The sequence below is a fragment of the Pseudorca crassidens genome, chromosome 3 (genome assembly GCF_039906515.1).
Source record: "Pseudorca crassidens isolate mPseCra1 chromosome 3, mPseCra1.hap1, whole genome shotgun sequence".
NCBI lineage: Eukaryota > Metazoa > Chordata > Mammalia > Artiodactyla > Delphinidae > Pseudorca > Pseudorca crassidens.
The window spans coordinates 124,414,335-124,426,946 of NC_090298.1; the positions used below are offsets into that span (position 1 = coordinate 124,414,335).

The window sequence follows — 12,612 nt, forward strand, 5'->3', positions numbered from 1 at the left end:
TGCCAAGATGTCTGTTAGCCCCGACACTCATTCTCTTAGCACTGGAACATCCTGACTTATGCAAATATCAAATTCTCCCTACTGCTGAAGCTTCATATTGTGAACCCGTTGTACAAGTTTATAGGCATCTCATCTTCCAGAGAGGCAAAGACCCAAAGTTAACACTTACTGCAGAAACTGATTATTGAAGTTGCCCATGAAACAACCATGAACTCTTATTAAATTACAGTAAATGTTACTTCATATAATGTGACATTTCTCAGTAAGTTATAACTGAGTTTGGTTTCAAAATTTGGGACTGTACTCAGTTTATCTGATTGAGTTCAGATTAAGTAGTTGACTACATTTAGAATCTTTGGTCTTTTGTAATTTGATTGACAACCAGGTATGGTTGAAATACCATCAGTTAACTGTACATACCATGCAATTCCATTGTACAAAGCAAATTTGGCTCATTTGGTTTATCAATGTATGGAAATTATTATTTTTCCACCCATCCTACATTTTCTTACAGATAACACAGCCATGAGTAAGCAATACAGGTAAACTGAATTAATAAAGCTACGGCATACACGACGTGGTAGACAGAACATAGACTTGAGAGGAGAAATTTGGGTTAGTTGTTGTCATATCCTGAGATTATAAGCAAAGCCCTCACCACCTCACCTTGTCTCTGTGAAACAAGGGGACCAGTCAATGTGCTTTATTAAGGCCACTTTCAGGCTCCAGGTGTAATGTCACCGCAGTACTAGTTGTTTTTTTTTTTTTTTTTTGCGGTACGCGGGCCTCTCACTGTTGGGGCCTCTCACTGTTGTGGCCTCTCCCATTGCGGAGCACAGGCTCCGGACGTGCAGGCTCAGCGGCCATGGCTCACGGGCCTAGCCACTCTGCAGCACGTGGGATCTTCCCAGACCGGGGCACGAACCCGCGTCCCCTGCATCAGCAGGCGGACCCCCAGCCACTGCGCCACCAGGGAAGCCCACGGTACTAGTTTTGATATCTCCTTGATGAACACTGATGATGTTCCTTTTCTGACCACAGCCAAAAAAGGTAATTTACAGAAAGCAAGTCTCCCAAATCCACAAGTAACGCTATCTTTATTTCAGTGTTATGCAGAAACTATGAAGAAGTTCTGGTATCTTATACTGGAGGCTGTTTTGTTGCTTCTCATTGGTATGTAGTGATAAAGGGGCAAAGTTGCTCCTTCTTCAGGAGGGAGGACAGATTAGCAATGCAGAAATGTGGAGAAACCATTGACTGTGTTTGGTCCTATGGATCTGTACTGTTTTTGTTTTGTTTTGTTTTTTCTAATTCAGCCAAGCAAAAGCTGAAGAAAAGAAAAAGGCTGAAGCAAAAGCAAGAAGTAAAAGAGAACCTGGAAGAGTAGACTCATATGCAGTGAGTAGACTGTAATTTGAACACACTTCAAAGAACCTAAAGGCTGGAATATTGCCCTGCAAAAATCCCCAGAAAACCTTAACCTTTCAATCTGGAGATGACATTGAGATGAATGATATGGGAGTGGATCAATTCTTGCTGCTTCAGAGACTAACTCTGTACAGTAAAAAGAACTTATTTGCAGTCTGAAAAAAAATGATTTCTAGTTCTAGTTTCATCATTTACAGACTATGCTAGCTTTTGCTTACCACTTTCCTGAGACACTTAGTGTATATTTTCTACATGTGAATTTTTGAAATTTCACATCTGAATTGGGTTCAAAATACATTGTACACACACAGAAAACATAGTTTTTACCTTTGAAATATTACAATATTCATTTTCATGGCTTTATATAAGTTACCGTTAACTTCTTCTTTAGATGATGAAAGTCTCCTAATCTTCCCTCTAAGTTCTATTCTTTTTCTTATCCAACCATCCTCCCTAACACAGCTGGAGTAGTTTCAAAATATTAACTAGATCATAATACTGCTCTTCTTAAAATGCACAAATAACTCATTATCAACTAAAGGATGCATTTCAGTCTCCTTAACTCTCTTATTTGGCTCCTTACCGTCATTCAGAAATTCATGTTCTGCTATAGGCCATGTAGTTTCTGACATGTGCTTCTCAGCTTATTTTAGCAATCTAAAATGTGTATTTCTGAATCCATTTCTTAACCAGGAAAATCCTATTTACTCTTCAAAGTCTCACTCAAAGTATCCTAGTTCCCTGACATCTTCCCTGATTTCCACAATCAGATTTCATGGTCCCAACCTCTGAGTTCTCAGATTTTCTTGTACCTGTATGTTTGCACTTATTTTATTCTATTTAGATTATAGTGGAGTTTACTTATCTACCTCTTTTATTATACATCCTATTATGTCTTATTTGTTTCCATCTCTTAGCAAATCACGAGGGTTTTTTTTGTTCAATTGAATTTTATATTTGAGAGAAAACACAACTAAAATCCTGGGCTCAAAGATTAGTTTCTACCAATGTAGATGCTTCAAACTTCTGCTCTGAATGGGAATAAAACGTGTGTCCAAATTACCTTCTCTATCTTGGCAAAAGCCGTGCAGACCATACCTCAAGTTTATGACAAATGGAACACTCCCCTGCACCAAAGAGATTAACCCCACCAAGGGCCCAGATGGGAAAATGTATAACAACCCCTGCTCCATGTGTGCGACTATGCTGTGAGTAGAGCTGCTGCTGGGAAAATGAGGGAGGGTTTTGTCCTTTCTGCTTCATTTCTCTTTTTTGGAGCTTTATTCTATTTTGTTTCTTAAATTGTGTTTGTTTCTTATCAATGGCATTTTTTTGTGACACATTTTTGCACAGTGTCATAATTGTCAAAGAATGATTCCTGCATATCAATCACTGGTTGAGTTCCCGTGAAAGTGTAAATGACATGAAACAAGGATCATACCCTTGCAGAGTGGGATATGAAATCATCTGAAAACACGACAGATCACTAGCAAACATATCAATATGCCAAACAGTACATCAGTTCATACATGGTTCATAATATATATAACTGTAATAACTGAATGATATTTGAGTATTTTAGATCACTTTCAATCTGGAGATTCTATGATTCTTACTCATCTCTTTTTAAATCACTCTTTTTTAGCCAAGCAGAAAAAAAAGAAAAGAAAAACAGGGAAGATGAGTCAAAAAATAAAAGGCAATCTGAGAATACATCTTCCTTTGAGGTGAGGGGACCTTCTTCAACAAGTCAGAGGCATATGGACCTGGGATCCATAGATGGCGTTCAGGGAACCCATAAATTCCCTTAAACTGTATGAAACATTGATACAGTTTGTGGTTTGTGTATTTGTTTATATGTGTGCATGTACACATGTGCATATGTGACTATTTCTCGGTTGAGGGTCTGTAACTTTTATCATTTAAAAATATTCACGTCTTCAAAGTTAAGAACTATTCTAAAATTTGCTAAGTGCTGACCGCCATTTAAGAAAAATGTATAAACTTGAGCAGTTTTTGCAATCTGATCCAACCCGTGTTCAACACCTCAAACTTCCCTCCTTGATTTCACAGGAGTTGTGCAGGGAATACCGCAAATCCATGAAGAATGGACATCTTCTTTGCACTAGAGAGAACGACCCCATCCAGGGCCCAGATGGGAAGGAGCACGTCAACCTCTGCTTCATGTGTGAGGCTCTCTTGTGAGTAGAGCTTGGGGCTTCTGAGGCAGTGGGGACAGGGAACTGCTAAGGGCAGTTTTCCAACAATTATGAATAATGCGTTTTCCTCTTCAGTGTAAAACTTCAGTGTAGTTTTCCTCTTCTTTTTTTTTTAATTTTTTTTATTTTTTGCGGTACGCAGGCCTCTCACTGTTGTGGCCTCTCCCGTTGCAGAGCACAGGCTCTGGACGCGCAGGCTCAGCGGCCATGGCTCACGGGCCCAGCCGCTCCGCGGCATGTGGGGTCTTCCCGGACTGGGGCACGAACCCGTGTCCCCTGCATCGGCAGGCGGACTCTCAACCACTGCGCCACCAGGGAAGCCCAGTTTTCCTCTTCTTGTGTGTCACATTTAAATGAACTAAAAAACAAACACACAAAAAACTCCAAAACCAAGTGGAGAGCTTTCAGATGATAACTACTGTGATATAAAAAATGCAGAATAATTTCAGGACATTTCAGAAAGAACTCCGAATCCTTTTTTCAGAGAAGAGAATACTCTATGACAACCATACTAATTGCTTTTAGTTTTCTGAAGGATTATCAGCTGAAAGAGGAAATGCATGAGATTACATGTAATATATTGATATCATTATGGTGCATGGCAAATTTTAGGAATTTTTGTTTTGTGTTGGTTCATGATTTTTATTTCTACTCGTTCTGTGTGACCTCAAGGAACAGAATTAAAATTGATGAGAGATATAGGGAGACAGATTTGGGCACAACATGAAGATGAACTCTGCAATAGTTAGAGAAAGGCTGCTTCAGGAATGATGATTTTGTTGTATAGGAGTTGAATACCTCATTTACAGGGGACTAAAGTATGACTTTAGAATAGACAACATGGTATGTCCTAGACAACATGGTATGTCCTCTCAAACCAGAGTCTGCTGTATTCCTTAAGTCTTTGTCCCAAGGGATACTCTATTTTCTAGATGCCCAGAATCTCTGAAAGGATTCAGTCATTCCGTCTTCCCTAGTGGAGAGCAATACAACCCAGCAGATTTGTCCCATAGTATAAGTGAGCCATGGAAGCATTAAAAAATCTGTTAGATGGAAGTCATGACGATGACCATATAATTATCATAACCAACATTTATTGGCATATAATCGGCATATACTTGGGTTTTGCTACCCAATCTCATTTAATCTTCACAACAACCGTATGAAATGGGTTCTGTATTATCCCAAGTTATAGATGGAAAAAAATTAAGGCCCAGAGAAGATGAGAATGATGGAAATTTCGGCCCAGGAAAAATGAAGAAAATGATAAGATTTCTCAATGTAGGGTGTAGACAGGGTATAATTATTTAGCAAAGCCATTATCAACTTCTGGTAGTAACATCTGCCTGTTACGCTCATCTCAGTCTTTTTCTTTACCTTAATCTTTCATAGATAAGGAAGTAAGTCTGCCACCTAGTGGTCATCTCTGCTGTTTCCTCTGACAAGTTTCCATTATGAAAAGAAAATGCTTCTTAAATTTTATAGTCAACTTAGACTCACAGTAAAGTTTGGATCAGTATCCATATAAAGAAGTATAAGAAACACCACAATTTTGGAGCTATTTTAGTTTGTTCCATCAATATAAAAATTCCTTATCCAATTAAAATTTTATTGCCTCATATTTTATGGATATGTTAGCAAAGGCTATTGCCTTTCTTAAGAACCATACTTCCCTCCACAGTCGTTTCTTAAACACTTTAATATCATATACAAATAGTGTTTTCAACTTTTAAAAAAGTTTTAAGTTGATCAATGAGCAGTTTTTACGTTGACTGTAACGTATGAAAACGTTTTAGCAAATTATTTTTGTTTCTACAACATGATTGAATTATCTGCATTATAGATCTAATTATGCTGCATACTGAGTATATTAAACTTAATTTCTAACACTGTTACTCATCCAAAATGGTTAATAGCTATTACTCTCATTTCATTTTCATCATGTGCCTGTTTTTTTGTTGTTTTCATTTATTTTATTTATATAAATAAAAGTTATTTATTCATTTTTGGCTGTGTTGGGTCCTCACTGCTGCACACGGGCTTTCTCAAGTTGTGGTGAGCAGGGGGCCACTCTTCCTTGCGGTGCACGGGCTTCTCATTGCGGTGGTCTCTCTTGTTGCAGAACACGGGCTCTAGGAGCACGGGCTTCAGTAGTTGTGGCACGTGGGCTGAGTAGTTGTGGCTTGGGGGCTCTAGGGTGCAGGCTCAGTAGTTATGGCACACGGACTTTTAGTTGCTCTGCGGTATGTGGGATCTTTCCAGACCAGGGCTCGAACCCGTGTCCCCTGCATTGGCAGGCGGATTCCTAACCACTGCGCCATCAGGGAAGACCAATATGCCTGTTTTTGGAGTGTTCACTTTCAATAATGCTTACAATGCTGATGATGACAATCACTTTTATCAGTCACTTTATTATGTACCGGATACTAATTCTAACTGCTTTACATGTATCAACTTATTTAATGCTCACAACAGTCCTATGAGAGAAGTATTCTTATGACCTCTTCTATCCCTCCACTCCATTTCCCCATTTAAAGATGAGGAAAACACAGAGAGGTTAAGACACTTTTTGTGTTCCTTATTCTATTTGGCTGCAGAGTCTTTCTTCTTAACTTTCTTCTTAATCACCATGCTATACTGCCTCCCAGAAGCTAAATATCACCACTTTATAAAGAGTTCTGCACCTTTTGCAGATGTAAAAGAATCAGCAAATAAGAAAGTCCTATTCCAGGATATTTGCTGGGAAGCTAAATAGGTTTACTCATTAATTAAGGGGTTTTCCCTTGAACACCATTCTCTTGAGGTGTGGTAAATCATTCTAATTATTACCCAATAAAATTACACCTACTATGAGTGGATCTTTGGAGTTGCTTGAGAATAATCAAAGCAATGAATGATCAACCTGTGAATGTTAAGAATCTATACTACTGTATTAAGATTCTTCTCTCTTTTTTCCTGTTTCTTACAGTCAACAAGAAGAAAGAGCAAGAGCAAAGGCTAAAAGAGAAACTGCAAAGGTAATCTTCTCACAAATTCTTATATTATACCCTGACATTTTTTCTCTGCAATAACATTCTAGATATCTCATTAGCATAAATGTTTTCCTGTTTTTGGGGGGACAGAGAAAGATAAATATCATATGATATCGCTTACATGTGGAATCTTAAAAAATGGTACAAATGAACCTATGAAACAGAAATAGAGTCACAGATGTAGAAAACAATCTTATGGTTACCAAAGGGGAAATGGCGGTGGATAAATTGGGAGACTGGAATTGACATATACATAGTACTATATGTAAAACAGATAACTAATAAGAACCTACTATATAGCACAGGGAACTCTACTCAATACTCTGTAATGACCTATATGGGAATAGAATCAAAAAAGAGTGGATATAGGTATATGTATAACTGATTCACTTTGCTGTATAGCAGAAACTAACAAACATTGTAAGTCAACTATACTCCAATAAAAATTAATTTAAAAAATGAATAAATATAACCTTTAACCTGGAAAAAAAAGTCTTAAGTACAAGTTTCCTGAGTATCAATTTTATTTCATGATAATTCAAAATTTAAGGTTTAGTTCATAAAAAATGGAGTTTAACTTATTTGGCTTTTCTTAAGATTTCTGTTGTCAGGCACAGGTTATTACTATCAATTTTTACAATTTACTAATTTCAGGTTACATAATTCCTACCTCTTAGCTATTTTAAAGAGAGCACAACATCCCTATCATTCACATTAGTTCAATTTACAAAACAAAGAGCACACATATTTTCATATTTGATCTTTGTCAGCGCCCAGCTATGGAGGAATACTAGTATTTTCACTTTCAATTATGACTATTAATTAAATCCTTTGACTTTCTAATTATTTTTAATCTACTTCACATTTCTATAATTTTACAATTTTATAAGTAGCAGAGCAAAGTCTGTCTTTACATAGATGTAGGATTACTCTCACATAGCCTTACACAAGGTTTACCTTTATTTATTCTGTTTCCTAACAACAGCCTCAAAAGTATAAGCCTAATAATTTGGGGGGGGAAAGTTGACAGTTTAAAATGTTGCCTTTAAACTGATTCATTTTCTCAGTAACTTTGTTACCTGGAACCATCTTTCTATTAGTAATTCAGAATTGAAAATTTGTTTTATCCATAATGTTTGATCAGTTTCTAAATCCTATTAGATTTTTCAAATGTTCTTAACACATTCCTCCTCCTCTCCACTCCCATTGTTACTCTTCTGTTTCAAATATGCATCCCCCATCCCTGGACTTTATCAAGTAACTCCCAGAAAGGTGTCAGTTTCTCCAGGCATCATACTTTCATATTTGTTCTCTCCCCCATATCTTTGTTTCAGATATGTCTTTCTTTCTTTTCTTTTAATAGATCCTTATTGGAGTATAATTGCTTCACAATACTGTGTTAGTTTCTGTTGTAGAACAAAGTGAATCAGCCATATGCATACATATGTCCCCGTATTCCCTCCCTCTTGAACCTCCCTCCCATCCTCCCTATCCCACCCCTATAGGTTATCACAAAGCACTGAGCTGATCTCCCTGTGCTATGCGGCTGCTTCACACTAGCTAACTATTTTACATTTGGTAGTGTATATATTGTCAATGCTACTTTCACTTCGCACCAGCTTCCCCCTTCCACCCTGTGTCCTCAAGTCCATTCTCTATGTCTACATCTTTATTCCTGCCCTGCAACGAAGTTCATCAGTACCATTTTTTTTTTTTAGATTCCATATATATGCGTTAGCATCAGTATTTGTTTTTCTCTTTCTAACTTGCTTCACTTGTATGACAGACTCTAGGTCCCTCCACCTCACTACAAATAACTCAATTTCGTTTATTTTTATGGCTGAGTAATATTCCATTGTATATATGTGCCACATCTTCTTTATCCATTCATCTGTCAATGGACACTTAAGTTGCTTCCATGTCCTGGTTATTGTAAATAGTGCTGCAATGAGCATTGTGGTAAATGTCTCTTTTTGAATTGTGGTTTTCTCAGGGTATATGCCCAATAGTGGGATTGCTGGGTCGTATGATAGTTCTATTTTTAGTTTTTTAAAGAAACTCCATACTGTTCTCCATAGTGGTTGTATTAATTTACATTCCCACCGGCAGTGCACAAGTGTTCCCTTTTCACCACACCCTTTCCAGCATTTACTGTTTCTAGATTTTTTGATAATGGCCATTCTGACTGGCCTGAGGTGATACCTCATTGTAGTTTTGATTTGCATTTCTCTAATAATTACTGATGTTGAGCATCTTTTCAGGTGCCTCTTGGCCGTCTGCATGTCTTCCTTGGTGAAATGTCTATGTCTTCCACCCAGTTTTTAACTGGATTGTTTGTTTTTTTGATATTGAGCTCCATGAGCTCTTTGTATATTTTGGAGATTAACCCTTTGTCTGTTGTTTCATTTGCAAATACTTTCTCCCATTCTGAGGGTTGTCTTTTTGTCTTGTTTATGGTTTCCTTTGCTGTGCAAATGCTTTTAAGTTTAATTAAGTCCCGTTTGTTTATTTTTGTTTTTATTTCCAATACTCTAGGAGGTTGGTCAAAAAAGATCTTGCTATGGTTTATGTTATAGAGTGTTTTTTCTATGTTTTCCTCTAACAGTTTTATAGTGTCTGGTCTTACATTTAAGTCTTTAATCCATTTGGAGTTTATTTTTGTGTAGAGTTAGGTAGTGTTCTAATTTCATTCTTTTACATGTAGCTGTCCAGTTTTCCCAGCACCACTTATTGAAGAGGCTGTCTTTCCTCCATTGTATGTTCTTGCCTCCACTGTTGTAAATTAGGTGCCCATATGTGTGTGGGTTTATCTCTGGGCATTTTATCCTGTACCACTGATCTATATTTCTATTTTTGTGCCAGTACCATACTGTCTTTATTACTGTAGCTTTGTGGTATAATTTGAAGCCAGGGAGCCCGATTCCTCCAACTCTGCTTTTCTTAAGATTGCTTTGGCTATTCGGGTTCTTTTGTGTTTCCATACAAATTGTAAAATTTTTTGTTCTAATTCTGTGAAGAATGCCACTGGTAGTTTGATAGCGATTGCACTGAATCTGTAGATTGCTTTGGGTAGTATAGTCATTTTCACAATATTGATTCTTCCAATCAAAGAACATGGTATATTTCTCCATCTGTTTTTGTCATCTTTGATATTTTTCATTAGTGTTCTATAGTTTTCTGAGTACAAGTCTTTTGCCTCCTTAGTCAGGTTTATTACTAGATAAGTTTATTCCTTTTGTTGCAATGGTAAATGGGAGTGTTTCCTTAATTTCTCTTTCTGATTTTTCATTGTTGGTGTATAGAAATGCAAGAGATTTCTGTGCATTAATTTTGTATCCTGCAACCTTATCAGATTCATTGCTTAGTTCTAATAGTTTTCTGGTGGCATTTTTAGGATTCTCTATGTATAGTATCATGTCATCTGCAAACAATGACAGTTTTATTTGTATTCCTTGTATCAGTTTTATTTGTATTCCTTTTAGTTCTTTTTTTCCCTCTGATTGCCATGGCTAGGACTTCCAAAACTATGTTGAATAAGAGTGGCGAGAGTGGACATCCTTGTCTTGTTGCTGATCTTAGTGGAAATGTTTTCAGTTTTTCACCATTGAGTATGATGCTTGCTGTGGCTTTGTCATATATGGCCTTTATTATGTTGAGATAGGTTCCCTCTATGCCCATTTTCTGGAGAGTTTTTATCATAAATGGGTGTTGAACTTTGTCAAAAGCTTTTTCTGCACCTATTGAGATGATCATATGGTTTTTATTCCTTAATTTGTTAATGTGCTGTACCACACTGATTGATTTGCATATACTGAAGAATCCTTGCATCCCTGGGATAAATCCCACTGGATCATGGTGTATGATACTTTTAATGTGCTGTTGGATTCTGTTTGCTAGTATTTTGTTGAGGACTTTTGCATCTATGTTCCTCAGTGATATTGGTCTATAGTTTTCTTTTTTTGTGATATCTTTTTCTGGTTTTGGTATCAGGGTGATGGTGGCTTCATAGAATGAATTTGGGAGTTTCTCCCCCTGCAATTTTTTGGAAGAGTTTGAGAAGGATGGGTGTTAGCTCTTCTCTAAATGTTTGATAGAATACACCTGTGAAGCCATCGGGTCCTGGACTTTTGTTTGTTGGAAGATTTTTAATTACGATTTCAATTTCATTACTGTTTATATTGATAGGTCTGTTCATATTTTCTAATTCTTCCTGGTTCAGTCTTGAAAATTGTACCTTTCCAAGAATTTGTCCATTTCTTCGTGGTTGTCCATTTTATTGTCATATAGTTGTTTGTAGTAGTCTCTTATAATCCTTTGTATTTCTGCAGTGTCATTTGTGATTTCTCCTTTTTCATTTCTAATTTTACTGATTTGCATCCTCTCCCTTTTTTGCTTGATGAGTCTAGCTAAGGGTTTACCAATTTTGTTATCTTCTCAAAGAACCAGCTTTTAGTTTTATTGATCTTTCCTATTGCTTTCTTCATTTCTATTTCATTTATTTCTGCTCTGATCTTTATGATTTCTTTTCTTCTGCTGACTTTGGGTTGTCTTTGTTCTTCTTTCTCTAGTTGTTTTTTTTTTTTTTCCGCACGGTACGCGGGCCTCTCACTGTTGTGGCCTCTCCCCTTGCGAAGCACAGGCTCCAGACGCGCAGGCTCAGCGGCCATGGCTCACGGGCCCAGCCACTCCGCAGCATGCGAGATCTTCCTGGACCGGGGCACAAACCCGTGTCCCCTGCATCAGCAGGCAGACCCTCAACCACTGCACCACCAGGGAAGCCCTCTCTAGTTGTTTCAAGTGTAGGTTTAGATTGTTTACTTAAGATTTTTCTTGTTTCTTGAGGTGAGATTGAATGCTATAAAATTCCCTCTTAGAACTGCTTTTCCTGCATCCCATAGGTTTTGCGTTGTCGTGTTTTCCTTGTCATTTGTTTCTGTGTAGTTTTTAATTTCTTTGATTTCTTCAGTGATCTCTTGGTTATTTAGTAGCACACTGTTTAGCCTCCATGTATTTGTGGTTTTTACAGTTTTTTTCCTTTAATTGACTTCCAGTCTCATAGCGTTATAGTCAGAAAAAATGCTTGATACGATTTCAATTTTCTTAAATTTTCTGAGGCTTGATTTGTGACCTAAGATGTGATCTATCCTGGAGAATGTTGTATGTGCACTTGAAAAGAAAGTGTACTCTGCCACTTTCGGGTGGAATGTTCTATAAATATCAATTAAATCTATCTAGTCTATTGTGTCATTTAAAGTTTGTGCTTCCCTATTTATTTTCTGTTTGGATGATCTGTCCATTGGTGTAAGTGGGGTGTTAAAGTCCCCTACTATTATCATGTCACTGTCGATTTCTCTTTTCATGGTTGTTAGCATTTGCCTTATGTATTAAGGTGCTCCTATATTGGGTGCATAAACATTTGTAACTGTTATATCTTCTTCTTGGATTGATCCTTTGATCGTTATGTAGTGTCCCTCCTTATCTCTTGGAACAGTCTTCATTTTAAAGTCTATTTTATCTGGTACAAGTATTGCTACTCCAGCTTTCTTTTGATTTCCATTTGCATGGAATATCTTTTTCCATCCCCTCACTTTCAGTCTGTATGTGTCCCTAGGTCTGAAGTGGTGTCTTGTAGGCAGCATATATATGGGTCTTGTTTTTGTAAACTTTCAGCTAGTCTGTGTCTTTTGGTTGGGGCATTTAATTCATTTACATTCAAGGTTATTATCAATATGTATGTTCCTATTACCATATTCTTAATTGTTTTGGGTTTGTTTTTGTGGGTCTTTTTCTTCTCTTGTGTTTCCCACCTAGAGAAGTTTCTGTAGCATTTGTTGTAAAGCTGGTTTGGTGGTGCTGAATTCTCTTAGTTTTTGCTTGTCTGAAAAGCTTTTGATTTCTCCATCAAATCTGAATGAGATCCTTGCTGGGTAGAG

General features: G+C 37.2%; 1 protein-coding gene across 3 annotated transcripts in view; it reads left to right on the forward strand.

Moving 5' to 3' along the window:
* Window positions 1–12,612, forward strand: part of SPINK5 (serine peptidase inhibitor Kazal type 5) — a 69,641-nt gene that overhangs the window by 29,018 nt on the left and 28,011 nt on the right. For all 3 annotated transcript variants that reach the window (XR_010942169.1, XR_010942170.1, XM_067732181.1), the window contains 5 exons: window positions 1,317–1,398; window positions 2,512–2,636; window positions 3,074–3,155; window positions 3,502–3,629; window positions 6,616–6,664. Coding sequence is in view for 1 of the 3 variants with exons in the window: in XM_067732181.1 (XP_067588282.1) it covers window positions 1,317–1,398; window positions 2,512–2,636; window positions 3,074–3,155; window positions 3,502–3,629; window positions 6,616–6,664 (466 nt within the window). In the remaining 2 variants the exon portion in view is untranslated. The remainder of the gene's footprint in view (window positions 1–1,316; window positions 1,399–2,511; window positions 2,637–3,073; window positions 3,156–3,501; window positions 3,630–6,615; window positions 6,665–12,612) is intronic.